This window comes from Portunus trituberculatus, chromosome 41 (assembly GCF_017591435.1).
Source record: "Portunus trituberculatus isolate SZX2019 chromosome 41, ASM1759143v1, whole genome shotgun sequence".
NCBI classification, from domain to species: Eukaryota; Metazoa; Arthropoda; class Malacostraca; order Decapoda; family Portunidae; genus Portunus; species Portunus trituberculatus.
In genome coordinates, this window is record NC_059295.1 from 38,019,686 (window position 1) to 38,046,665 (window position 26,980).

General features: G+C 45.9%; 2 protein-coding genes across 6 annotated transcripts in view; both read right to left on the bottom strand.

Annotated features, from left to right (window-relative positions):
• LOC123517105 overlaps positions 1 to 16,843 on the bottom strand; it is a 53,181-nt gene extending 36,338 nt beyond the window's left edge. For 3 of the 5 annotated variants that reach the window (XR_006678395.1, XR_006678394.1, XM_045276999.1), the window contains exons 1-3: positions 16,752 to 16,843; positions 13,257 to 13,309; positions 6,456 to 7,480 (exon numbers count right to left, since the gene is read on the bottom strand). Coding sequence is in view for 3 of the 5 variants with exons in the window: in XM_045276999.1 (XP_045132934.1) it covers positions 6,456 to 7,480; positions 13,257 to 13,272 (1,041 nt within the window). In the remaining 2 variants the exon portion in view is untranslated. Of the gene's footprint in view, positions 1 to 6,455; positions 7,481 to 13,256; positions 13,310 to 14,532; positions 14,591 to 16,751 lie in introns of all 5 variants that reach the window. The other 2 variants (XM_045277000.1, XM_045277001.1) reach the window with 2 other exon arrangements.
• An 8,502-nt stretch (positions 16,844 to 25,345) lies between these two features.
• Positions 25,346 to 26,383, bottom strand: LOC123517106. The gene has a single exon (XM_045277003.1). It carries the CDS (start codon positions 26,264 to 26,266, stop codon positions 25,484 to 25,486), a length of 783 nt encoding a protein of 260 aa, XP_045132938.1. The 5' UTR covers positions 26,267 to 26,383; the 3' UTR covers positions 25,346 to 25,483.
• Positions 26,384 to 26,980: the final 597 nt, after the last annotated feature.

Genomic DNA, 26,980 nt, shown 5'->3' on the forward strand with positions numbered 1-26,980 from the left:
TGAGTTGAATAAAATGCAGCAACATCCCTGTTTGCAGATGACAATGTCTTCCTAACAGCAAGTGAAAAGAAACAACAGTGAGTTATGGTTAATTTCCATTGGGTGTAAGTGAAGTTCAAATTGAAGGTAAATGCTAGAAAAGAAGTAGTGATGGTGTTTGAGAAGAGAAGTGGAGATGTGTGTTTCTAAGATACCTTAAAGGGTGAAAATACACATTTATTAGAGAATGACAATCAATGAATTTAAATATCTGAGAAATAATACAGTAGACACCTGCCAAAACAATAATTTACTCCCAGTGTGGCTTAATATCACTAATTCTAATCTAGTAGACTAGTTTATGGGGTGCTGTGTACTTACCATTAAAATTGGCTGTGACCTTACTGAAGATTTTCCTTTGTATATCACAACTCAAGGGGCAGACACAGCCTGTCCACTGAAGACAACTCTCCTCCTTCACACAAAACTACATGCACCTAATAACACACACCATTCTTAATATTAGAAGTTAAAAATGGCAACCCCTACACCAGCCTCAGAGCCCCCTTCTGAGTAGGAAGACCACAAATGCACCCAGGTCAGATTACTCTTCCAGTATTGATTCTAAATGTTTTAACACCCCCTCAACTTTTTCTTCATTAATTTCAACATTCGTAGTCTTGGATCTAATCTTCATTCAGTAAAACACAGCCTCTCCTCTACTAAAAATCATCTTTTTCTCATGGAAACACGTGTCTGAGGAAGCTGACAGTAGCCCATTTTCTGTTTCATCCCCCTTTCTCTATCGTCTTTTTCCTTCCAAAGCTGGATGCTGCATCTATGAGTGCAACAACTTGACTTGCTCTTGTGTCTACACTCTTGAATCTTCCAAGTTTTCCACCATCTGGCTACAACTTCAGAATCACTCTCTAACTAAATTCATCTATCCTATCTACCTCTAACCTGACTTCTCTGATAATAAGAAATTCTTTCACTACGTATTTAATTTGAGGAACACATTCTGTCTCTCTATCATCTTAAAGAGATCTCCATCCTTAGAGTCTTAAATGTTCACCACTAGCTTTGGCTTTCCTCTCCCACCATTCTGGTAAACTAGCCTTCAACTTTGCTATCCTCCATGACATAAAGCAACTGGTGCAACATCCTACTCATATTCCTGATTGTCTTGGAGATACGCCCAAAATTCTTGACCTTTTCATTACCTCTAATATTTCTTTTATGCTGTCACCCTATCATCTCCTTTGGGCTCCTCCAACCACAATCTCATTTCTGTATCTTGTCCTATTTCTCCAATCACTCTTCAGGATCCCCCAAAGCGGAGGTGCCTCTGGTGTTATGCCTCTGCCAGTTGGGGAGGACCTGAGGAGATATTATGCTGATTTTCCCTAGAATGATTACTGTTTCCATGTCAGAGACCCATCTCTTTGTGCTGAGCTCATAACAGAGGTCATAGTGTCTGGCATGGAGGCATACATTCCTCAATCTTTCTTTAAATTTAAACCTACCAAATCTTGGTTTAATGCAACCTGTTCTCATGCTATACATGATAGAGACATTGTCCACAAAAGGTACGAGTACTTGAGCCTTCCATCACCTGAATCTCATGCACTTTATATTTCTGCTGGAATCATGCCAAGTCTGTTCTTCAACTTGCCAAAAACTCCTTCACTATACTAAAACCCATCCCTACCTACCCATAGGGCGTTGGCCATGTCTGCTGTGAGACTATGCCAAATCTCCAATAAAAACAAACTACTCACTGTCCTGTAGTCATAGCATTATAAAAAAAAATAACATTCTCAGAACATTCAGAAACCTTAATTAAGTGGTAGATGATATAAATAATTGTCATATACGAAAATAAATCAAGCTAGTTCATATACATGGACGGTGATGTGTCATATCAGGTCAGGCGACGTTGCCACTCACGACCCAGGTGGAATTTCCCGGGGAGGTTGAGGGGGTGAGTCAGGTCGCCACGCACGTGTCGCTTCACTTCTCCTCTGGTCACTACCATGGAAGGACCCCCTGACGCTTCCCCGTCATACACTGTCTTGCGCAGCCAGACCAAGGAATTCATATTCCGCCTTAAAAGATATTTCTTGCAAGAGAAAGCAAATCGGGCAACACTCTTACCTTTAACTCACGCAAGGAACCACTCAATATATTACTATGTTTCTACTCGTATGTGCACTTATTTGACAAACATGTAAATTACTTGTCTCATTTTCATGTATATAACCAGAATCTTTATTGCATTTAATGTACTATATAGCTGCATAGGTATTTGGGTCTCTTCTGACTTCTTTTAATGAAGTAGAGAACGATCATCACTCCGTTTTCTTTGAAGAAGGTACTGGTATAGCAGTGGCAACGTCGCACCCAAGAGGAGCCACATCTTGTGGGTAGCTACAGATGAGTTCTAGTATAATAGAAAATGTCAAAACCTTTTGAAATTGAACACCCCTTGAGACGTCTGCCATCTGGCCAAAAACATCTCCAATGACTTTACTTCTTCACCTTTCCCTCCTTTAATTCATCCTGATGGCACCATTGCCATCTCATCTCCTTCTAAAGTTAAACTCTTCTCTCAAACCTTTAGTATAAACTCTATTTCCTTATGCCAACTCTTCTCTCAAACCTTTAGTATAAACTCTTGTGCCTTCAATTAAAATTCTTTACAAAGATGCTTTCCATGCCTTCAATTAAAATTTTTTACAATGATGCTTTCCATGCCTCCACTGGCCTAAACCCTAAGAAGGCTTGCCTGGTCAAACTCTTTCACTACATCTATTGGCTTCTATCTTTCCTTTTTGCTGGAAATTTTCCTACATTCAGCATGTTCCTAAAAAAAGGGTGATTATTTAATCCCTCAAATTATTACCCTATTGCTTTACGAGTAATCTCTTACTTATCTATTTTAATCTATCCTCAAAAGAAAGATTCTTAAACATTTATCACTTCACAATATTCTATCTGATCACCAATATGGCTTTCGTAAAGGCTACTTTACAAATCTTCTCACTTTCCTTTCTGAGTCTTGGTCATCCTCTTTGAGATTTAAGTGGAACTTTTGCTGTTGCCTTGCATATATCAAAAGCTTTTGATAGGATCTGTCACAAAGTTCTTATCTCCAAACAACCCTCCAACAGCTTCTATTCTTTTCTCCACAACTCCATCTCAAGTTTTCTCTCTGAGCATTCTATTACTAATATGGAGATAGCCCCTGTTGTTCTCCTAAATCTATTAACAATGGTGTTCCTCTGGGTTGTGTCCTGTCACCCTCTCCCTTTCTATTGTTCATCAATGATCTTCTAAACCAAACTTCTTATTTGATCCACTTTTATGCTCATGATACCACCCTACACTTTTCCATGTCTTTTCAGGGATGACCAACCCTTCAGGAAGTCAATTGATCATTCAGGGACAGAACACCTGATTTCAGTTCTCTAAAATTAGGACAGAGAAAACTTAGTAGAATTCAATGCCTCAAAAACTCAATTCCTCCACCTAACAATTTGACACAATCTACCAGACAACTATCCCCTCTTCATTAACACTCAACTGTTCCCCTCTTCTACAATGAATATCCTCAGTCTGTCCTTTACTTATAATCTAAACTGGAAACTTGCATCTTTTCTCTAACTAAAACAGCATCTATGAAATTAGGCGTTCTGAGCCATCTCTGCCAGTTTTTCTCACCTCCTCAACTGCTAGCTCCATACATGGGCAGATAAGGCCTATGTATGGAGTACTCTTTACATGTATGGGGGATGTTCTACTCACACTATTTAATTAGACAGGCTGGAATCAGAAGCTTTTCGTCTTATCAACTCTTCTCCTTTGATTAATTGTCATCAGCCTCTTTCTCACTGACACAATGTTGCATCTCTTGCTATCTTCTACTACTATTGTCATGCAACTCTCTTCTGATCTTGTTTACTGCATGTCTCTCCTCTTCCCATGGCCTTGCTGCACAAGACTTTCTTCTTTCTCCTACTTTTATTTTGTCCACCTCTCGAATGCAAAAGTTAAATGTTACTCTCAATCATGCATCCCTTTCTCTAGTAAACTCTGAAACTGGCTATCTGCTTCTGTATTTCCATCTTCCTATGACCTAAATTCATGTAAGATTTCAAGATATTCCATTCTTTTAGCTAACTCTCCCAGACCACCAGCCTGTTCTCAGAGGATGCTCACAAGAGGTACTTGAGCCTTCCATCACCTGAATCTCATGCACTCTATATTTCTGCCTGGAATCATGCCAAGTCTGTTCTTCAACTTGCCAAACACTCCTTCATAAATAGAAAATGTCAGCCTTTCAAACTCTAACTCCCCTCGAGACTTCTAGCATCTGGCCAAAAACATATCTAATAACTTTACTTCTTCATCTTTCCCTCCTTTATTTCATCCTGATGGCACCACTACCATCTCAACTATCTCTAAAGCTGAAATTTTCTCTCAAACCTTTGCTCACAACTCCACCTAGGATGATTTTGGGCTTGTCCCTCACTCTCCTCCTCCCTCTGACTATTTCAAGGCTTCAATTAAAATTCTTCATAATGATGTTTTTCGTGTGTTTGCAAGCCTAAACCCTTGGAATGCTTATGGACCTGATCGGGTCCCTTATACTGTTCTCAAAAAACTGTGCTTTCGTACTTGCATCTTGCCTGGCCAAACTCTTCCAACTATGTCTATCAATTTATATGTTTTCTTCTTGCTGGAAGTTTGCCTACATTCAGTCTGTTCCTAAAAAGGGTTCTAATCCCTCAAACTACCACCCTATAGCTTTAATCTCTTGATTGTCTAAAGTTTTTGAATTTATCCTCAATAGGAAGATTCTTAAACATCGGTCACTTCAAAATCTTCTATCTGATCGCCAGTATGGCTTTTATTGATGTCGGTCTTTTTTTTTTATGTAAGACGAAGACCTGCCAAGGGCAACAAAATATATTAAAAAAAAAAAAGGCATACTGAAACTGCAGGTTCCCTAAAAGATTTTAAAGAAATTAGCCAAAAAATAGGGACAAATGTTTTAAAACCTCCCTCTTAAAAGAAATCAAGTCGCAGGAAGATGGAAATGCAGAAGCAGGAAGAGAGTTCCAGAGTTTACCAATGAAAGGTATGAATGATTGCAAGTACTGGTTAACTCTTACATTTGAGAGTTGGACAGAATACGGATGAGAGGAAGAAGAAAGCCTTGTGCAGCGAGGCTGCAGGAGGAGGGGAGGCATGCAGTTAGCAAGATCAGTAAAGCAGTTAGCATGAAAATAGCGATAAAAGATAGAAAGAGATGCAACGTTCCAACGGTGAGAAAGAGGCTAAAGACAGTCAGTTAGAGGAGGGGAGGTGATGAGATGAAAAGCTTTTGATTCCATAAAAGAATCAAAAGAATTCGTCAAAATTCAGGGACAAATGTTTCAACACCTCTCTCTTAAAAGAAGTTAAATCGTTGGAAGATGGAAATATAGAAGCAGGCATGGAGTTCCACAGTTTACCAGTGCAAGATATGAATGACTGAGAATTCTGGTATTAGAAGGTTGGACAGAACAGGGGTGAGAGGAAGAAGAAAGCCAGCCTTGTGCAGCAAGGCCGCAGGAGGAGCAGAGGCATGCAGTTAACAAGATCAGTAGACCAGTTAGCATGAAAATAGCAATAAAAGATAGAAAGAGATGCAACATTTCAGTGGTGAGAAAGAGGCTGAAGACAGTCAATCAGAGGAGGGGAGTTGATGAGGCGAAAAGCCTTTTATTCCACTCTATCTAATAAAACTGTGTGAGTGGAACCCTCCCAAACATGTGAAGAGTGCTCCATACAAGGACAGATAAAGCCCTTGTACAGAATTAGCAGTTGCAGGAGCAAGAAAAACTGACGGAGATGCCTCAGAACACCTAACTTCACAGAAGCTGTTTTAGCAAGAGATGTGATGTGAAGTTTCCAGTTAAGATTATGAGTAAAGAACAGATTGATGATATTCAGTGTAAAAGAGAGTGATAGTTGAGTGTCATTGAAGATCAAAAGTGTGTAGCAAGTGCTTGTAGCTTTGTGAAAAGGAGGACAACAGTCTTTAGAGGGCAGGCTGTGACTGCCCCCTTGAGAGGATGAAGAGCCAAGAGTTTGTAAACAAAACATCCATGAGTAAAAATTATATATGTGAGGAAGGGCACTTGAAAGATGAAAGAAAAGATTAAAGGAATACATGTGTGCAAGAGGTGTCAGGAAAGGCCAACACTTGAACAAGTAAAAAGGGAATGTGTGGATAGGAAAAGGTGGAGATTCTTTTACCATGGTCACCCTCATAAGGAAAGCTCCCAGAGAGTAAGTATCAGAAAGATAAATACATATGAATACCTATTAGCAATAAAATTCTCCTTCTCAGTACAAATAACAAGAACTAAAATTTTAAGTAAAAAACTTTTTATTACTATTCAATAAGCAAGCAGCATACCACATACCTGACAATTTTCTATGTCCCAAAATACTCCAATTGGTGGAAGACGTCCCAAATAAGAATTCTTTTGACATGCTTGTCTGTCTGTCTCTTTTTGATCTTCTTCTTCCAGTTGTTCTATACATTTCAAATCTTGTTCAAAATCATCTGTATTTGATATCAAATCCACTTCAGCTCCACAGGATGTGTTTTCATTGCTAGATTCTGTATCTTGTGAATGTGTAAATCTCTTTGGAGTCAATAACACATCCAATGGCTTAAAATTGTCTTTTAGACTTAAACCTTTACAATTTAATTGGGACATTTGTGGAGTGGCTCTTGAACAATCTCCTCTATTATAGCTCCAAGTATTCACTTTTGTACTGACATCAGGATTTTCATAAATATCTGTTCCTCTTGCAGGAGTATTTGAAGGACTGAAGCTACATGGAATGTGTCCATTATACCGAAAATATAATGACTCTGATAAAAAAGCTCCAGGTGTCATCAGAGTAGCATCCAAATTAGTTTCTGTGTTTAAAGTTCCATTGTATTCAGAAGTCTGTGGTACACATTTCATACTACTGCTTTTATCTATTTCTCTTGAGGACAGTATCTGCATACCCTTATAAGGTAAAGAAAACTGTGATACTGATGCAGGTACAGATACTGAAAGTGTGTTGCTAGTATGAGCTGTGTTAGATGTGGTAATTGTAACAACTTCTTTCCCTTCCATTATTTCCATCAATGGATAAAGACTTTCATGCTCTTTTTTACTCATTATTGGCCCATAATCTTCAAAACTCAAAGAGTCAAGATATGTTCCAGACACAGAACTACTAGTGCTGCTAGAACTATAAAACCACTGATCACTAGCATGTCTGCTGGTAGTATAACTAATACTACAATTTGTCATACTGGTAGTATCACAGGAAGAGTTTGAGGTACTATCAAAACTTGAACATTTTTCCACTGGGAAGGAAAAATCTGTAGGTCCAAGGAGTAAGGTGCATGGTGGACTTGGTGGTGGAGGCAAACTCTCAGGAAATTCTGGAAAAAAAATAATAAATAAATAAAACAAAAAAATCAAATCAATCTTACCCCAATAGTATAATAAAGAAAAGAAACTTGCATATTATAACTAGCACTGATGATTTACATATGAACTATCAATAAACAAAATTTTTAAATATAAATATTGTTGACTGGCTTTTACCATCTCATTAGAAAACAAAATCATGTTTAAATATTCATTCTAAACTTCTAAAAACTTGTGAACATTCATTGATTTTAAAAACCTAATAAGAAATCTACATCCAGTAAGGAATTCTCCTTCAATACACTGTTTATGTATCTTTAAATGTGACAAAAAGATGTTCACAATAGCTAAGTCCACACATAGGTTCGAGTCCCACTACATATAGATTTGAAACTGTGCCATTTGTCAAGTGGTTTAAAGTTACTTACATGTCACCAAGATACTCATGATGATGTGCTTGGGTGCTTGGGTGGTGATATGGGACCTAATATGGGTACCACTATAAATAAAATTGCCTGCGCTACTAATGGATGGAAGCTTAACAGCACTTCCCACATATACTCTTCAAGTATGCCTATAGGCACTATAGGCCATAACATTAAAAAGAAAAAAAAATGCAATACCCATGAAACTTCTCTAATCCAAGAGCACTGTCCTTACAAATAAACACAAAGTAAGACTATTTTCTTCCATAGGAAACCATATGGTATGTTTTTTTTGTTTTTTTTCATAAACACTATATCAGTTAAGCTCTTACTTAAAATAAGAAGCTAGTAACAATGCATGTATAGCCGCTTTCTACATCAATTAGTTTTGTGATTTTGCCTTATACATTTAAGCCTCCATAGCTGTCAAATTTTAGAGCAAAACTCATTAAAATGTGCAATCACTACAGGCATTACTTTTCAATATGTAAATATGCACACACACACACACACACACACACACACACACACACACACACACAATGAACTGGCAGCAGCAGTAAGGGAAAAGAATAATGAAAGGTCAGAAGAGGAGAAGAAGGCATTTTTTTGGAGAATTCTAGGAGACAGGATAAGGAAATGGTATATAAACGAGAAGGAAGAGAAAAAAGTGGAACAAGTTTAACTAAAAATGATAAAGGCAAAAGACTAAAAATGATGTATACGAACATAGACAGGCTTTTATCAAGTAAATTAGAATTAAGAGATTACATAAGGAAAGAAAATCCAGATATTATATGCCTGGCTGAAACAAAACTAAATGAGGAAATCAAAATAGTCTTGGATAATAGGTATAATGTATGGAGAAGGGACAGAGTGGGTAAAGAAGGAGGAGGAGTCATGATAATGTTAAGGAAGGAGATAGTGATCAATCAAGTGGAATGTGGGGAAGGAAAAGCAGAAGTATTGTATATTAAGATGCATATTAATAAAAAGAGATAACAATCATTGTAACATATGTGCCACCAAAACAAATTCATGGACCAATCAAGAATATAAAGACATGATAGATGACACAATAAGGAGTCTAATGAGAATCGTTAAAGAAAGGAGAAAAGTGATATTAGTAGGAGATTTCAACTGTAAAGAAGTGGACTGGGAAAATTATGAAAGTGGTATGGGGAAGAAGCCTGGGAGAAAGATTCTTGAACCTAATGATAGACAATATGATGGACCAGAGAGTAAAGGAATGCACAAGATTCAGAGGAAACGACGAGCCGGCGAGATTGGACCTAGTTTTTACAAGGGGTATACAAATGAATGACGATATAAGATATAAGTGCCCATTGGGAAAGAGTGACCATGCAATATTAGAAATAGATATAGAAGAAGGAAAGGAAGATAGAGATGATTCATACAAAGGAGACCGATTAAATTACAGAAAGGCTGATATTGAGAATCTCAAGAACTATTTTAAAAACGTAGACTGGGAGGAGATGGAAAACTCAGAGACAATGCAAGACAAATATAACTTATTTTTGGAAATATACAAAACAGGAGTCAGGGAATATGTCCCAAAATATAGACCAAAAGAAGAAGGAAAGAAAGATTGGTTTAATGCAAGGTGTGCTAGGGCAAAGGAGAAAAGAGATGGAGCATGGAAAAGGTGGAGGAGAAATAGGAATCCAACAAACAAGGAAAACTTCAAGGCAGCGAGAAATGAATATGTTAAGGTGAGGAAGGAAGAGGAAAAGAACTTCAAAAAAGATATTGTCGAAAAATGTAAGGAGCAACCAAAATTGTTCTATAGATTCATAAATGGAAAAATTAGGCAAAAAGAAACAATAGAAAGGTTAAAAGGAGAGAACGGGATGGTGGAAGACCCAAAATGTATGGCAGAACTATTAAATAAAAAATTCCAGGAGGTCTTTACTAAAGAATCCAAATTTGAGAGGCCACAGGGTAATAGAGACACAATCTATATGAAAGAGATTAAAGTAACCAAGCTTGAAATAAAAGAGTTAATGAAGGAACTGGATGAAGAGAAGGCAATGGGACCGGATGAAGTCTCAGGCAGAATACTGAAAGAATGTAGGGAAGAACTAGCAAGTCCTATATACAACATCATAAAATGCTCAATAGAAAATGGAACAGTGCCAGTAGAATGGAAAAGAGCTGAGGTGGTTCCCATATATAAGAGTGGAAGGAAAGAAGAACCTTTAAATTACAGACCGGTATCACTAACTAGTGTAATATGCAAGATGTGTGAAAGAATAATAAAGAAACAATGGATCGAGTTCCTTGAAGACAACAAATTAATATCAAATAGCCAATTTGGTTTTAGAAAAGGACGGTCTTGTGTAACTAATTTATTGAGTTTCTATTCTAGAATAGTTGATAGAGTACAAGAGAGAGAGGATGGGTTGACTGCATCTATTTGGATTTAAAAAGGCGTTTGACAAAGTGCCACATGCAAGATTACTGTGGAAGTTAGAGGAGAAGGGTGGCTTAAAAGGAAGCACATTGAGATGGATAGAAAATTATTTGAGGGGGAGAGAAATAAGGACGGTAGTTAAAGATATGAAGTCCAAGTGGAGAGCAGTAGAAAGCGGAGTGCCACAGGGGTCAGTATTGGCACCAATACTTTTCCTCATTTATATTAACGACATGCCAGAAGGAGTGAACAGCTACATAAATTTGTTTGCGGATGATACGAAACTGTGCAGAGTTATAAAGCAAAAGGAGGATTGTGAAATACTGCAAGAAGACCTAAATAAGATCTGGGAATGGAGTAAGAAATGGGAAATGGAATTCAATGTGAACAAAAGCCATGTCATGGAAATGGGAAAGAGTGAAAGACGACCTGTGGGAATCTATAAGATGGGAGATGGAGTAGAACTGGAGAAAGTCAAAAGGAAAAGGACTTAGGAGTGACGATGGAAGAAAACAATCAACCAGTAAGCCATATTGATAGAATTTTTAGAGAAACATATAATTTGCTGAGGAATATTGGAGTAGCATTTCACTACATGGACAAAGAAATGATGAAGAAATTGATAAATACTATAATAAGACCTAGATTGGAATATGCAGGAGTAGTGTGGACCCCTCATAAAAAGAAACACATAAGAAAATTGGAGAGGCTACAAAAATGGCTACAAGAATGGTCCCAGAACTTGAAGGGATGACATATGAGGAGAGACTAAAGGCTATGGATCTACCAACCTTGGAACAAAGAAGGAGAGAGGAGACCTGATACAAGTCTATAAATTGATCAACGGAATGGACCAAGTGGATAATGAGAAACTGATCCTGAGAGAAGAATATGACATCCAAGCACAAGATCGCATAGTAAAAAGCTGAGAAAGGGAAGATGTCTGAGAGATATTAAAAAATATAGTTTCCCGCAGAGATGTATTGAGACGTGGAACAGTTTAGATGAAGAAGTAGTGTCTGCAAAGAGTGTGCACACTTTTAAAGTAAGATTGGATAAGTGTAGATATGGAGACGGGGCCACACGAGCATAAAGCCCAGGCCCTGTAAAACTACAACTAGGTAAATACAACTAGGTAAATACATACACACACACCAATGAAGAATATAAAGACATGATAGATGACACAATAAGGAGCCTGACGAGAGTCATAAAAGAAGGGAGAAAAGTTATATTAGTAGATTTCAACTGTAAGGAGGTGGACTGGGAAAATTATGAAAGTGGTATGGGAGAAGAACCTGGGGAGAAAGATTTCTGAATCTAATGATAGATAATATGATGGACCAAAGAGTAAAGGAAAACACAAGATTTAGAGGAAACAACGAGCCGGCGAGATTGGATTTGGTTTTAACAAGAGGAATACAAATGAGCGGTGATATAAGATATAAGTGCCAATTGGGAAGGAGTGACCATGTAATATTAGAAATGTATATAGAGGAGGGAAAGGAAGATAGAGACGAATCATACAAATGAGACTGATTAAATTACAGAAAGGCTCATATAGAGAACCTCAAGAACTATTTTAGAAACGTTAACTGGGAGGAAATGGAGAATTCAGAGAGAGTGCAAGAGAAATATAACATATTTCTGGAAATATACAAAACAGGAGTCAGGGAATATGTCCCAAAATATAGACCTAAAGAAGAAGGAAAGAAAGATTGATTTAACACACAGTGTGCTAGGGCAAAGGAGAAAAGAGATGGAGCATGGAAAAGGTGAAAGAGAAATAGAAATCCAGGAAATAAGGAAAACTTTTAAGTAGCAAGACATTAATATGTTAAGGTGAGGAAGGAAGAGGAAAGAAACTATGAAAAGGACATTGTCAAAAAAAATGTAAGGAGCAACCAAAATTGTTCTACAGATTCATAAATGGAAAAATTAAGCAAAAAGAGACAAAAGAAAGGTTAAAAGAAGAGTATGGAATGGTGGGATTAGACACACACACACACACACACACACACACACACACACACACACACACACACACACACACACATTGGATAAGTGTAGATATGGAGACGGGGCCACACGAGCATAAAGCCCAGGCCCTGTAAAACTACAACTAAGTAAATACAACTAGGTAAATACACACACACACACACCCGGTAGCTCAGTAGTTGGAGAGCTGGATTCCCCAGCCAGGTGGAGATATTTGGGTGTGTCTCCTTTCACGTGTAGCCCCTGTTCACCTAGCAGTGAGTAGCTACTGGATGTAAATCGAGGAGTTGTGACCTTGTTGTCCTGGTGTGTGGTGTGTGCCTGGTCTCAGGCCTATCCAAAGATCGGAAATAATGAGCTCTGAGCTCGCTCTGTAGGGTAATGTCTGGCTGTCTCGTCAGAGACTGCAGCAGATCAAACAGTGAACACACACACACACACCGCGTAGTGTAGTGGTTAGCATCCTCGACTCACAATCAAGAGGGCCGGGTTCAAGTCCCGGAAGCAGTGAGGCAAATGGGCAAGCCTCTTAATGTGTGGCCCCTGTTCACCTAGCAGTAAAATAGGTATGGGATGTAACTCGAGGGGTTGTGGCCTCACTTTCCCGGTGTGTGTTGTGTGATATGGTCTCAGTCCTACCAGAAGATCGGTCTATGAGCTCTGAGCTTGCTCTGTAATGGGGAAGACTGGCTGGGTGACCAGCAGGCGACCGAGGTGAATTACACACACACACACACACACACACACACACACACACACACACACACACACACACACACACACACTCTTTAAGAGAGGTACAGTACATGATATGTTAACTTCAATGTTCTTGTTAAAACATATATACACTACTTCTAGTGTTGCAAAAGTCATAACCAAAGTTCATAATGAAAGAAAAAAAATCCTTACAGTATTTCTGAAAATCCATACCTAATTTTCCAGCCATGGTGTTTCTTTTCCAGTCCAACTTTGTAGCTGCTAACCTGCAAGAACAAGACAATTTCATTCTGAGTGACTTAAAGCAAAATACACTCCTAACTATTTACTCACCTTTCCATATACGCACACAAGGTAAATTTGCAGATAAATTCCTAAAAGTAATTACACATAATTAAATGCTACCTTTAGCCTACACTAGGTAGTTATGCAACATATCTGCAATAAAATGAATCACACTGCAAATAACAAATTTTACAAATGCAAAGAATAGGACACTTAGATTAGGGTTGCTATATATGAACTATCAAAATTCCAGACACTTTCATTGACACTTGATATACTGGGAAAAATGTAAATAAAAAATAAAAACAAATCAAATCAACTTATGTACACTTATTGCAATAACAAGGTCACAAGGCCACAAAACAAAAAAACAGTAATCCAAAATTACTCCAATCAAAACTGGTTAAAAGCTGGAACATGACACAAGGCAATGTTGGAAAGGCTGAGAGCATCGACTTCATACAGAACTCATACCTATGAGAATCTTGACTGAAACCAGACTAAAGCAACTGCCACTAGGTAAACCCCTCCTTCTCTCCCATCATCTCAACCTACAGAAATTTAATAATTGGTTTTTTTTTAAGTCACTGATGGAAGCTGAACTTCTGGACATTTGAAATTAAAATAGATAATGAGAAATGAAGATATTTCAATATCATTATAGAAAAACAGACTTAGAGTAATAGTGTAACATAACTTATCATCATCAGAAAGATCACAAATGGGAGATATGATTACTGATAATATAATGATAGAACTGATAATGTCTGTGATAAACTCAACATTTAGACATACTATATTCATGACATTCTTTCCTTAAATGGTCTATTTATATGGAAACATAATGAATAGTAAAAAAAAAAAAATTTAATTGTTCCGAGTGAAAAGTAGCTGTTATATGAACTGAATTGCATAAACCAAATTTGCCATCATAAACACTGTTCAGAAAAATCAAAATGAGGTGAAAGAAATCATGGTGTGAGAATAAGGATGAAAGATGGAGGTCTTGTAAATAGCAAGATGATAAGTGACTTCTGACCGATAGTGAATGGTAAGACAACAGAAGGAGTAAAGCTGTTTAGGAAGAGTACAGGAGAAGGTAAGAGTGAATGTCAATGCAAAGGAAACAATGGGGAGTGGGTTCAGAAGATAGACAGAGAAGTTAATTAGGCACTGTCCTAATATAGACGTCCCTCCAGCTCACCTTATTAGTTGGCTCCCCCTTCACAGCTCTTTCATGCATCTGATTTGGCATCACATTCCTCAATAAAGAAAAGAGAGAGAAAAGAGATAATAAATGGAGGAAATAGGATTAAAGCACGAGATAGAAAGAAAAATTTATAATAAGTGGAAGAAATGGAAATAAAACAGGAGATGAAGAAAATGGAAAATAGAAAATAAATGGAGGAAATGGGAATAAAACAAAGACAGAAAGAAAATGGATAACGAAAAGAGGAATAGGAGGAAATGGGACTGAAAACATGATAATGAATAAGGGAATAGTAAGAAATGATAATAAAACAGCAGAAAGAAAGAAAAATGGATAACAAATAGGGAAAAAGGATAATGAATAAGGAAATAGGAAGAAATGATAAAGAGAATGATAAAAAAATACGGGAATAGGAGGAAATGGGAATGAGAATCTGGTAGCAAATAAGGTGATAGGAGAAAATGGTAATAAAGCAGCAGATAGAAAAATGGATAATGTGCGTGTGTGCATGTGTGTTGTTAACGAGTAGCGTGGCTTCATATATGTAACATCTAATCAGCTGCTTGAAAGAGCTGCGAACGGGGAGCCAGAAAACGAGGAGAGCAGGAGGGACATCTATATTAGGACAATGCTGCTAATCTTGATCTTAATTTTGATCTTGATGGCTATAGGTGGCTTGGGATTGCTCCAGAGCCAGGCCTTTGGATTGGCAACTCCTGTAGAGGAAAAAAAAAAAAAAAAAAAAAAAAAAAAAAAAAAAAGCAAACAACAAGCAGAAAAAAAGGAAAAAAAAAGAGCAGTATTCTATTCACTAATTATCCTTACACCTCACTTGCCACATTTTTTTCAGATACTCCTTCACAGCCTCAATCATGCTTTCACTCATCCCTTTACACAGTCTCACCAGCAACACCATCCATTCACTTCCTGTCTTTGCCACTCTTTCATCCCTATTGTGCCCTAATTCAGTCAAAATCACTTGCATCATCTCTCTCCTTTCTCTCTCATACTTCTCACACTCCAGCACCACATCCTCCACTGTCTCATCCTCCCACATGTCACACATCTGGCACAATTTGCTGCAGAACTCAAACCACCTGTAGTTCCTTGCATTCACACTCATACACTGTGCCCTAGCTCGGAAGAGAAGATCACCATCTAGGCTGCCATCATACTATCTTTCATACATCAGGGCTTCCTTTTCCTTGTACCCTTCCAGAGTACTCTTTTGTTTCATCTCATTCTTCCATATATTCAGTCCCCACCCACTTAACCTCTCTGTCTATCTCACTTTTCCATTTCCTCACACCCCATTCAATTTTCACTCTTGTCATGATCCATTGATGCTCATTTTGGTTTCTCATCCTCATACAACTTGTAATCCATTCCTGTCATTCTCATGCACATCTTCCTCCATTTGCTTCCACTTTCATTTCATAGGTACACCTTTCTCACTATTCTTTCATCATCCATTCTTTCCAACCTAACCTTATACTTGAGTGTGGCTTTTACTAGCCTTTCCCTAAAAGTACTCCATCCTATATAACCTCTCAAAGCTTCTAATGCTGTGTACCTCAGTGCATCCAGTGCCAAATTCTACCTATTCTATACTGTTCCACTTCAAGCTTGTCAATTTCACTTTTATTCCATGCAATCACATCCATACCGTGCATTATACTGGGCACAGCCACACTCTTCCACACTTCTCTCAGCACATCATATTTACTTGCTCTCATTCTAGCTGCACTCTCCAGTCGTCCTACCCACTGGTTCACGAAACCTCTTTTTATTCTTTGTCTTTTCACACTCCACATCCCCAAGTACTTGTATTCTCGCGCCTATTTCAACTCATTCTCTAAGATACCAAGACCAGGCCCCTTTCCACTTTGTTACAATGAAGATACATAATTTCTGAAGTAAGCAAAGTAACTCCCTTCGAATATTATCACCTCAGACTCTGGCTGACTATTTCCAAATTATTCACCATAAGATCTGCATGATTACCCTTACGATAAACATGCAAACTATACCAATATGAGTATCACGTCGGACATACCCATCCAGGCAGAGATGCAGCTTACGAAATATTCAAAATTTCGAAGATATAATCTGGTCAAGTAAGTGAATCAAGATCAACACTTCAATACACAGAATAAATTCTATTCACTCATAACCTTTTCTCAAAAGATAAATGGAATAAATGAGATACAAACCTACAAACTAACACAGCGTCTTAATTCACACACCGCCGCTCAGCTGGGTTCGCCTCCACAAGTAAACAACACCAGTCACCAGCGACTCCCTGCCTACATAACCAAAATATTTTACATAACTATACTATAAACCTTTATCTAGCGCAACATACTTTAATATGTTTCATATTAGTTTTGAAGCTGAAAAAATATCTCTGAATAAGAACGATTCATACAATTTGACCAACTGTACATATTTTTTATATGCACGTAGCTTATCCATTTTCAGATTGATTGATTGATTGATACATTTATTAAAGTAATTGCATTAATTTTTATATGATACTATGATAGGTTATTTGACTAGGTGAGGTAGGATTGTTGACCAGAAGGGGTAGGAATGTTGACCAAGATCAGTCTAATTGACCATTGAAATATATAGGGGAAGGTGGAGTAAGACCAAGGAATTTACAGAGAGGAAGTTTTAGTGTGGGTTAAAGTTTGGAGGACAGCGATGGTGCTGCCATCTGTTGGAAGCAAGTACTTTCATAGAAAACGTTGTTAGGAGTAACTAAAAATTTCTGCCATGCTTCCTCACCTCGCCCCTTATTTTTCCTTGCATTCTCTCGTGGTTATGAACTTATAAGGCAATTAAACATATATATATATATATATATATATATATATATATATATATATATATATATATATATATATATATATATATATATTACCTTCTCAGCCTTGATTATCAGCTTTGACTGGCTGCGTCAGCTTCGATGTCAGGGTCCGGAGCACACAGGAGAACATCACGATTCACGAGGCACACAATGGCGGGTAATGGCCGGACAGAGAAACACCAGCTTACTCACGTCCTTTACTGAGTCCTCAGTTCACAGTACATCACAGAGCAGCCTCCACAAACACACACACACACACACACAGGGCACTCAGGCACTCACAGACGTTCCCAGGGGCGGGCACAACAGACCACAACAGCAGGAAGCACGTCTTAATAACAGAACGTGCGTCTTGCCTTGCACGTGTTCACTTGCCAACTCTTTCCCCGCGCGCCGCGCCAACACTCACAAAGCCAGCCCGCGCAAAACACACATACGCACATACACATTTGTAACAACTGCCCCCCCCCCCTTACAAAAAGGTCGACCCGACCTTCCTCACACTATAAAACAGAAAGGCAAAATGCATACAAAATAAACGAACATTTAGGACAATTCAAAATCTCTCAGATACACAGGAGGCCGGCGGTGACGGACAGGGCGAGCAGCAGTCTCCATCACCAGCTGGCTGTCACCCGCATCACCGCCCACTGCCTCCTCAACCTCCTTGGGGACGTCCTCCATCGCTTTCGGGACATCTTCTTCGGCACTTCCTTCCTCCTCGGGCTCATCTGAACCCCAGGAGAAACTACCAGGGCCGTGGTAGCGCCACAAGCGGTCCGCGTGCACTACCAACGTCCGCTTGTGACCTCTCCTGATCTTGTACGTGACCGCCGAGGGCACGGCCACGACGGTATAGGGGCCTTCCCAGGGGCTCTGCAGCTTCGGCGAGAGGCCACGCCTGCGTCGGGGGTTGTGCAGCCACACCCTGTCCCCCTCTAAATACTTGGCGTCTCGCATGCGGCGGTCGTACAGCTCCTTCATAGCGCGACTCGCTGTCCTCAGCTTGCCGCGCACCTCGCGATGGGCCTCCGCGAGCCGCTCCGTCTGCGCCTCCTTCAGGAAGATGGCGCTCCGCTGCGCCAGGTCCTCCAGGAAGCCCGGCAGGGGTCCCGCCACACGTGACCGCTCTCCCTGCCTCCGCGCCTTGGTCCGCTGCACCTCTTCACACGCCCCAACCGGCGTGCCGGCGGGTATATTTCGAGCCTTGTCAGAGAAGCTAGCCAGTAACACAGTGACTAACTCCTCCCCCGCTCCTACGGGGCTCCTTCCAAGTGCCACACCGTCAGCCAGCCGCAGGTCACTCACAGGCTCCACCAGACCCTCGGCCTCCTTCATCACACGTGTTAAACGGCACTGAACGCGGGCCTCGGTGCGTGGGGGCAGCCTCATTCGCTTCGTGGTAACTACCTCGGCACGCCTGAGTTCACGAAGGAAAGGCACGTCATGGCCACGTACCGTCATTCTCTTCTGCCTGAAGTCAACACAGGCGTCCATCCTCGTCAGGTAGTCGTATCCCACTAAACACTCCTCGTCCAGGTCAGCGACGAAGACCGGCATGTCTTCCTCCACGCCACCTACATGCACACGAGCATTCACCGGACCCTGCAGCGACATGCAGTCCCCCGTTACTCCACACAGCTGTTGAGGCGAGTCTGGCAACCACTCAGCCTCCACCAGCCCTGGCCACACCAGCGTGTGATCTGCGCCGCTGTCCACAGTCATGCGACACAGCCTCCCGTCCACGGCGCCTCTCACCTGCGCGCTGCCAACGGTGTAGTGACACTTCACACAAGCCGGGGCACTGGAGTTTTGACCGGCTGAGAGGCGGCCCCTGCCTTCAGCCTGTAGTCATTTCCCGCTGACACTACCTCCTTCGGGCTGGGGCAAGCGCTGGAGCGGTGTCCAGCCCCGCCGCAGTCCTCGCAGCAGGGCTGAAAGGCGACACGATCAGGCCGGTCGAGAGAGCGCACACATCGCTCCCTCGGGCACCGGGCCCTCACGTGCGCCCCTTCTCACCGCACCGCCAGCACCGCCCGCCGAACGCTCCCGGGCTCGCCGCACGTGACGCTGGCCTCCTCTTCACTTGAGCCTTGCGTCCTCTCACATCACTGCGGGGCCGAGCGAAGGTAGACTGGGAGTTCGCGGTCTGCATGAAGGCCTCAAACTCCATTGCATGAGCCAAAGCCACTTGCACGTCAGCTGGGTGTGCCTGCCTCACATGAATCTGCAGCTGGTGGTCCACCAAGGCATCCAGGAAGGCATCACACGCCAACACGGTGACCATTTCCTCACCGGCCGTTGGGTACGCCCTTCTCACCAGTGCCTCTACGTCGTGAGCCAGTTGGGACAGCGTCTCGCCCCTCTGCCTCGTCCTCTTCTTCAGCTGGGCACGATACACTATAGTCTGGTGGCGGTGCCCGAAGCGACGACGCAGTGCCTCAGCAATGTCAGGGAAGGAGGCACGCTGCGTTGGCGGGAGGTGGCCAAAAACCTCGATAGCTGGACCCCTGAGAGCTGTGGCAAGCTGCAAGGCCTTCTCAGCCTGGTCCCAGCCCTGTGCAGCCACCAGCAGATCAAACTGGGCAGCATAGGACTCCCAGGCTACCTTACCATCGTACTCGGCAGGCTTGCGAGACTTGAAGTGGGGGAAAGGCGAGCGAGGCGGTGAGGGTGGAGGTGACAAAGACGTCGCGCGCGCCATGCCGGATGGGGAAGCGAGGGAAGATGGCGGGCAACTTGACGCCAATAAACCCGCGTTTCCCAGAGGCCGCGAGGCCGCTGGCGGTCTCCCAGAAGCCCTCCACGGGCCCGTTGCTCCAACAAGGCCCCAGTTCTCGCCCACGGCATCAGGAGGGGCAGAAGCGACACTCCCAGGGCTCCCAAAACACCCCTTGTCGGGCCACGGGCACCCCACCATATCCGGTTGGTGCTAAACTGCCTCACTATGTCTCTCACCTCATCCCGCAGCGTCTGCAGGTCCTTCTCCAGCTCACCCTTCACTGCCTGCAGATTCTGCTCCAGTTTACCTCGCACACTTTTGCAGGAACGATCGGTGTAATCCTGCGCCTCCGCCTTCAAGGAGCCCAGGCTAGACTGCAGCACCTTCATTAACTGCTGTGTGTGTTCCGCCTGCTGCCATGCCTGTTCTGATTGTTGCTGTGCCTGTTCTGCCCTCATAGACGCCAGCATAGACATTATCAGCTCGAGCTGGTCGGGCTTCCTCTCACCCGGCTCAGCCTCACCACCACCGCCATTAGCCTCAGCATGCTCCATCACGCTAACCAGTCACAAGCAACTACAAGCACGGTAAAACACAAGACACTATATCCTCACTCCTGACACCACTGTTACCTTCTCAGCCTTGGTTATCAGCTTTGACTGGCTGCGTCAGCTTCGTTGTCAGGGTCCGGAGCACACAGGAGAACATCAACACGAGGCACACAATGGCGGGTAATGGCGGGCAACGACGGACAGAGATACACCTGCTTACTCACGTCCTTTACTGAGTCCTCAGTTCACAGTTCATCACAGGGCAGCCTCCACACACACACACACAGGGCACTCAGGCACTCACAGGCGTTCCCAGGGGCGGGCACAACAGACCACAACAGCAGGAAGCACGTCTTAATAACAGAACGTGCGTCTCCCCAGTCTTGCCTTGCACGTGCTCTCTTGCTGACTCTCTCACCCGCGCGCCACGCCAACACTCACAAAGCCAGCCCGCACAAAACACACATACACACATTCGTAACAATATATATATATATATATATATATATATATATATATATATATATATATATATATATATATATATATATATATATATATTGTTACAACACCCACTGTACCTTCGACCACTCACCTTCAGGCAGGACAGCAGGTTCCACCACAACACCACCAGTCAGCAAGTAAAGGTTCCACGACAGCCCAGCCAGACAAGACAGGCTCACACAGGCAGGGGCAACACAAAGCGTTAGGTCCTTTTAACTCCTTTAATGCAAAGTTCTCAGGCACTTACAGGGCACCAGGACACTCCAGGGCAAACAGGACACACTCAGGCACGCCGACAGGCAGGCACAGGCACTCAAACACTTGCAAAACCCCCCGAGAATCACACAGGCGCCAAGGCAGGTCTCAGTCACAACAACCACCACCCTCGCTGCTCACTCTACTCCCGACAACACAATTCCCGCCAGCTCCTCCCCGCCCGCGCCACATTCAAACACACAAACCCATACACACACACACTCGTAACACTATCCCCCCCTTACAAAGCAGTCGACCCGGCTGCTACACATTCACGCACATTCATCCTCTGAGACATAGTAATCTAGCAAATATGCAGGACGTCGCCGCTCTCGTCGCGGACGCTGTAGCGGCGAAGTAGCGGCGGCTGGCGAGCTCGCAGCTGCACCCAACGAGCCATCTTCATCCTCAGCAGGTCCCGGCTCATGGTCCACAGCCTCGCCCACATCACCATCAGGTTCCTCTCCGTCCTCGTCCACTTCGTCAACGTCCTCGTCGCTACTGTTGGGGCCCACGCCCTCACCTTCGCCGTCGCCCCAGGAGTAGCGCCCCGGACCATGGTAACGCCACAGACGATCAACATGGACCACGCACGGACGCTTCCTTCCCCACTGTATCTGGTAGGTGACGTCCGACAGGGCTGCCAACACAGTGTACGGCCCCTGCCAAGGGCTCTGTAGTTTCGGCGAAAGCCCTCGCTTCCGGCAGGGATTGTGCAGCCACACTCGGTCACCAACGGCGTACTTTGCGTCCCTCATGCGCCGGTCGTACGTCTCCTTCATGGCCTGGCCCGCTATCCTGAGCTTCTCACGTGCATGACGGTGCACCTCCGCCAGGCTCTCCTGCAGAGCCGCTGCGAAGCCAGAGGTGACGGTGGGCAAGCTCACGTCTGGAGGCCGCCCAGTGGCCAAGTCCACCGGCAGCCTTAGCTCCCGGCCAAACATGAGACGGGCTGGTGTAAAGTCCGTCGCCTCGTGCACGGCAGACCTGTAAGCCATCAGCATGGCCGGCAGCTTGACGTCCCAGTCCTCCTGGGACTCGTCACAATACTTGGCAAGCTGCTGTGCGAGGGTGCGATTAAAACGCTCCACCATCCCGTCTGACTGCGGGTGGAGGGGCGTCGTCCTTGTCTTTCGCACCCCCCAATAGTTCACAACACTCGCGGAACACTCGAGACTCAAACTCGCGGCCCTGGTCGGAATGCAACTCGGTCGGCACACCGAACCGGGTAAAGAACTCGTTCACCAGCACGCTCGCGACGGTCTCGGCTTCGTGGTTAGGGAGTGCATATGCCTCAGGCCACTTCGTGAAATAATCCATCACCACACATATGTACCGGTTGCCCCGAGGCGTGAGGGGCAGCGGGCCAGCAATGTCAACAGCCACCCGCTCCATCGGAGCCCCCACACTGTACACCTGCAAGGGAGCCCGGTTCTTTCTACCTGGCCCCTTCTTCGCACTGCACACGTCACACGCTCTACACCACTCTAACACGTCACTACGCATGCCTACCCAGTAGAAGCGCTGACGCAACCGGCACAGGGTCCTTTTCTCGCCCGAGTGGCCACTAGTAACGCCGGCATGCAACTCCCCTCAACACTTCCGCTCGCCACACTCGGGGAACGACCACTACCCACGAGTCACGGCCTACACCACCCAACACGAGCCACCGTTTAACTAGCACCCCACGATCGTCCAATCGCAACGTCTCCCACTGGTCAACTAAGCACTTGGTGGCGGTACTTTCCATCGCCACAGTTTCCCAGCTGGGGCGTTCTCCGCCAGCCTCCAGCCACCGGATGACAGGAGCAAGGTCCGTGTCCTCGCGCTGCGCCTTGCGCCACCTGTCATCCGCCTCAGGAACACTATCACGCACCTGGAGACGAAGGCACACAGGGTCGGGGTCCTCCGGGCACAGTGTGAGCAGCCTGCCTCACACGGGCGTCGGCTCAGACTGTCAGCGTTGCAGTGGACCCGCCCCGGGCGGTGGACGATGCGGTAGTTGTACTGCTCGAGCCGCCCCAACCACCGCGCCAACTGGCCCTCCGGCACCTTCAGCGTCTTCAACCACTGCAAGGCAGCGTGGTCGGTCCGGACGGTGAACTCAGCGCCGTAGAGGTACGGGTGGAAGTGCTCGAGACTCTTCACCACCGCCAGCAGCTCCTTCCTCGTCACGCAGTAGTTCCTCTCGGACTTCCTAAACTTGGCGCTGTAGTAAGCCACCACGTGCTCCTTCTCGTCCTTCACCTGTGACAGGACCGCCCCGATGCCCTCTGCACTGGCGTCGGTGTCCAACAGGTACGGGAGCTTCGGGTCTGGGTAAGGCAAGACCGGCGCCTCCACCAGGGCCCTCCTCAGTCCCTCGAAGGCGGTCTGGCACTCCTCGTCCCACAGGAAGCTCACCCCCTTTCTGGTGAGTCGGTGAAGAGGAGCTGCTAGGCTGGCGAAGTCCGGCACGAAGCGGCGGTAGTACGTGCACAACCCCAGGTAACTCCTGACCTCCGCCACGCTGGTGGGAACAGGCCACTTCTCCACGACGGCCACCTTCTGCGGGTCAGTACGCACGCCGTCCCGACTGACAACGTGTCCCAGGAACGGCACCTCATGCTGGAAGAGCGAGCATTTCTTAGGGCTGAGCTTGAGGTTAGCCTTCCTCAACCGCTGCAGCACCTCCTCCAACCGCTCCAGCTCCTCGTCGAAGGTGCTCCCGAACACGATGACGTCGTCGATGTAGACGAGGGCCGTCCTCCACTGCAGGCCGTCCAACACCCTCTCCATCAGCCGCTCGAAACATCCAGGGGCATTGCAGAGACCGAAGGGCATGACATTAAAATGCCACAACCCCTGCCCGAAGGAAAAGGCAGTTTTCGCCTTGTCTTCCTCCGTCATCTCCACCTGGTGGTAGCCTGACTTCAGATCGAGCGTGGAGAACCACCTGGCCCCCACCAGCGCGTCCAGCGTGTCGTCGATCCTCGGCAGGGGGTAAGAGTCCTTAACAGTCACGTCATTCAGTGCCCGGTAGTCCACACAGAAGCGCTGCGTGCCGTCCTTCTTCTTAACCAGGACTACCGCTGAAGACCACGGACTATCCGACCGCTCAATCACCCCCTGCGCCGCCAGCTCGCCGACTGTCCGCTGCATCTCCTCTCTCCTGGCTGGTGCGATCCGCCGAGGCGGGCACTTGATGGGCGCACTACTTCCCGTGTTAACGCGGTGCTTCACCAACCCCGTGCGACCCAAGTCCAAGTCACCCTTGCTGAAGACGTCCGCGTACTTAGCCAGGGTGTGGCGCAACTTCACCGTCTGCGCCTCGTCCAGGTTCCCGGCGCTCCGGTGCGCCAAGTCCTCCAGGAAGTCGGGCAGTGACTTCTCCGCCGCGGACTCTGCATTCTCTGCCGACTCCTCTGGACGATCCACCTCCTCACAGGTACCAAGCTTGGCACCAGCGGGAATCTTCCGGGTCTCGTCGGAGAAATTAGCCACGAGGACAGTGACTAACTTTTCCCCGCCCCACGAGACTCCGCGCCACCGACACACCGCCAGCCAGTTGCAGGTTCTCGCCAGGCTCCACCATGCCGTCCGCTCCCACCATCGCTCGTGAGAGTCGACACCGGACCCTGACCTCCGTCCTTGGGGCAAGGTGCACTCGCTCAGCCACTACTACCTCAGCGCAGCCGACCTCCGGAAGCAAGGGCACTTCTTGACCGCGCACCCTTACCAGCCTCCGTCCAAGGTCGACACAAGCCTTGCTCTGCAGTAAGTAGTCAAGGCCCAGCAGACACGGTTCCTCCAGGTCGGCGACGAACACAGGCAGACGCTCCACCACGCCGCCCACGCCAACCAAAACCTCCACTGGGCCCTTCAGCTCCACGCAGTGCCCCGTGACGCCACACAGCCGCTGTGGCGCATCCGGAAGTCGATCAACGGCCAGCATGTCTGGCCGCACCAAGGTCCGTTCCGCTCCCGTGTCGACAGTCAGGCGGCACGATCTACCATCCACCGAGCCTTCCACCTGCACCGCACTGGACGTTCGGCGGCAGCTTACACAGCACGGGGCCCGGGGACCGACGGCTGGGTGTTGGCCCCCTTCTCCAGCCTGTCGGAGTTTCCCGCCTGCGCCACTTCCTTCGGCTTGGGGCAGGCGCTTCCACGGTGGCCTGACTTGCCACACTCCTTGCAGCAGGGCTGAAAGGCGTCGGAGCTCAGCCGGTCGAGGGAACGCGTCCTTCGCCCCCTCGAACACTGACTGCGCTTGTGCCCCCTCTCGCCACAACTCCAGCAGGAGCCACGGAACCCATCCGGGCTCGCCTCCCTCGACGCCGCCTTCTTCTCCACCGTCGCCTTCCGGCCCTGGAGGTCCCGTCGGGGCTGGGCGGCCGCTGCAGAGCTGCCCGATGTCTTCATGAAGGCCTCGAACTCCAAGGCCCTCGCCAACGCCACCTGCAGGTCCCCAGGGTGCGCCTGCTTGACGTAGATCTGCAACTGCTGGTCATTCAGGGCGTCTACGAACGAGTCGCGAGCCAGCACCACAATCATTTCTTCCGGGGCCGCTGGGTACGCCCTCCTTACCAGCGCCTCCATGTCCTGCGCCAGCTGCGACAGCGTCTCGTCCCGCCCACGCGTCCTCCTCTTCAGGCGAGCACGGTACACCTCAGCCTGAAGGTGGTGTCCAAAGCGCCGCTTCAACGCCTCAGCCACACCCTGATACGAGGCACGCTGAGCTGGCGACAAGTGGCCAAGCACTTCCACAGCTTGGCCACGCAGCGCCGTCGCCAGCTGCAGGGCCTTCTCTGCGTCGTTCCAGCCCTGCGCAGTCGCCAGCATCTCGAACTGAGCGACATAAGCCTCCCAAGCCACCTTTCCGTCATACTCGGCTGGCTTCCTTCTGACGGAGCGCCTGGGGGACTGCGGGCTCTGCTGTGGGGTGCACCGCTCACAAGCCAGCTGACCGGGAGGGGAGGAAGGAGGGAAGGGGGGCAGAGAGACAGAGAGACAGGGTGACTGGGTCCAGGACCGGCACTACCTGGCCTCACAACGGGGCTCCCGAAGACGTCCCAGCCTCCTACAGCACCCACTGGCTCGGATGCTACACTCATGGGTCCCTGCACTCCACCCCACAGGTCAAGGAGGTCAGACACGCGTGAAGTGTCCGCCGCCGCGCCGCCATTCTGTGCCACCCGCCCCCCTGACTGCCCGGACGTCTCAGCCACCTCCTCACTCAAACCCTCTACCCTACCTTCAAGAGCCAGCACCCTCTGCAACAGCTCGCTCTTCACACTGTCGCAGGCCTGGTCGGTGTACTGCCGCGACTCCTCTCTCAGAGACGAAAGGCTGCTCCGCATACTTTCCATGAGGCGGGCCTGCTGCCTCGTGTGCTCCACAATTTCCTCCCACTTATGTGCCTGCTCGCTGGCCCTTTCAGCCTGTTCCTGTCTCATCCCGGCCTGTTCCTGTCTCATCGCGGCCAACATTTCAGTAAGTAAGTCCAGCTGATTGGGCTTAACGTCTCTGCCCTCATCACTACCTGGCTCGCCACCG

What these genes read in the sequence shown, in the direction of transcription:
- LOC123517106 (XM_045277003.1), bottom strand. Translation starts at nt 26,266, where the DNA reads ATGCTGGCGACTGCGCAGGGCTGGAACGACGCAGAGAAGGCCCTGCAG.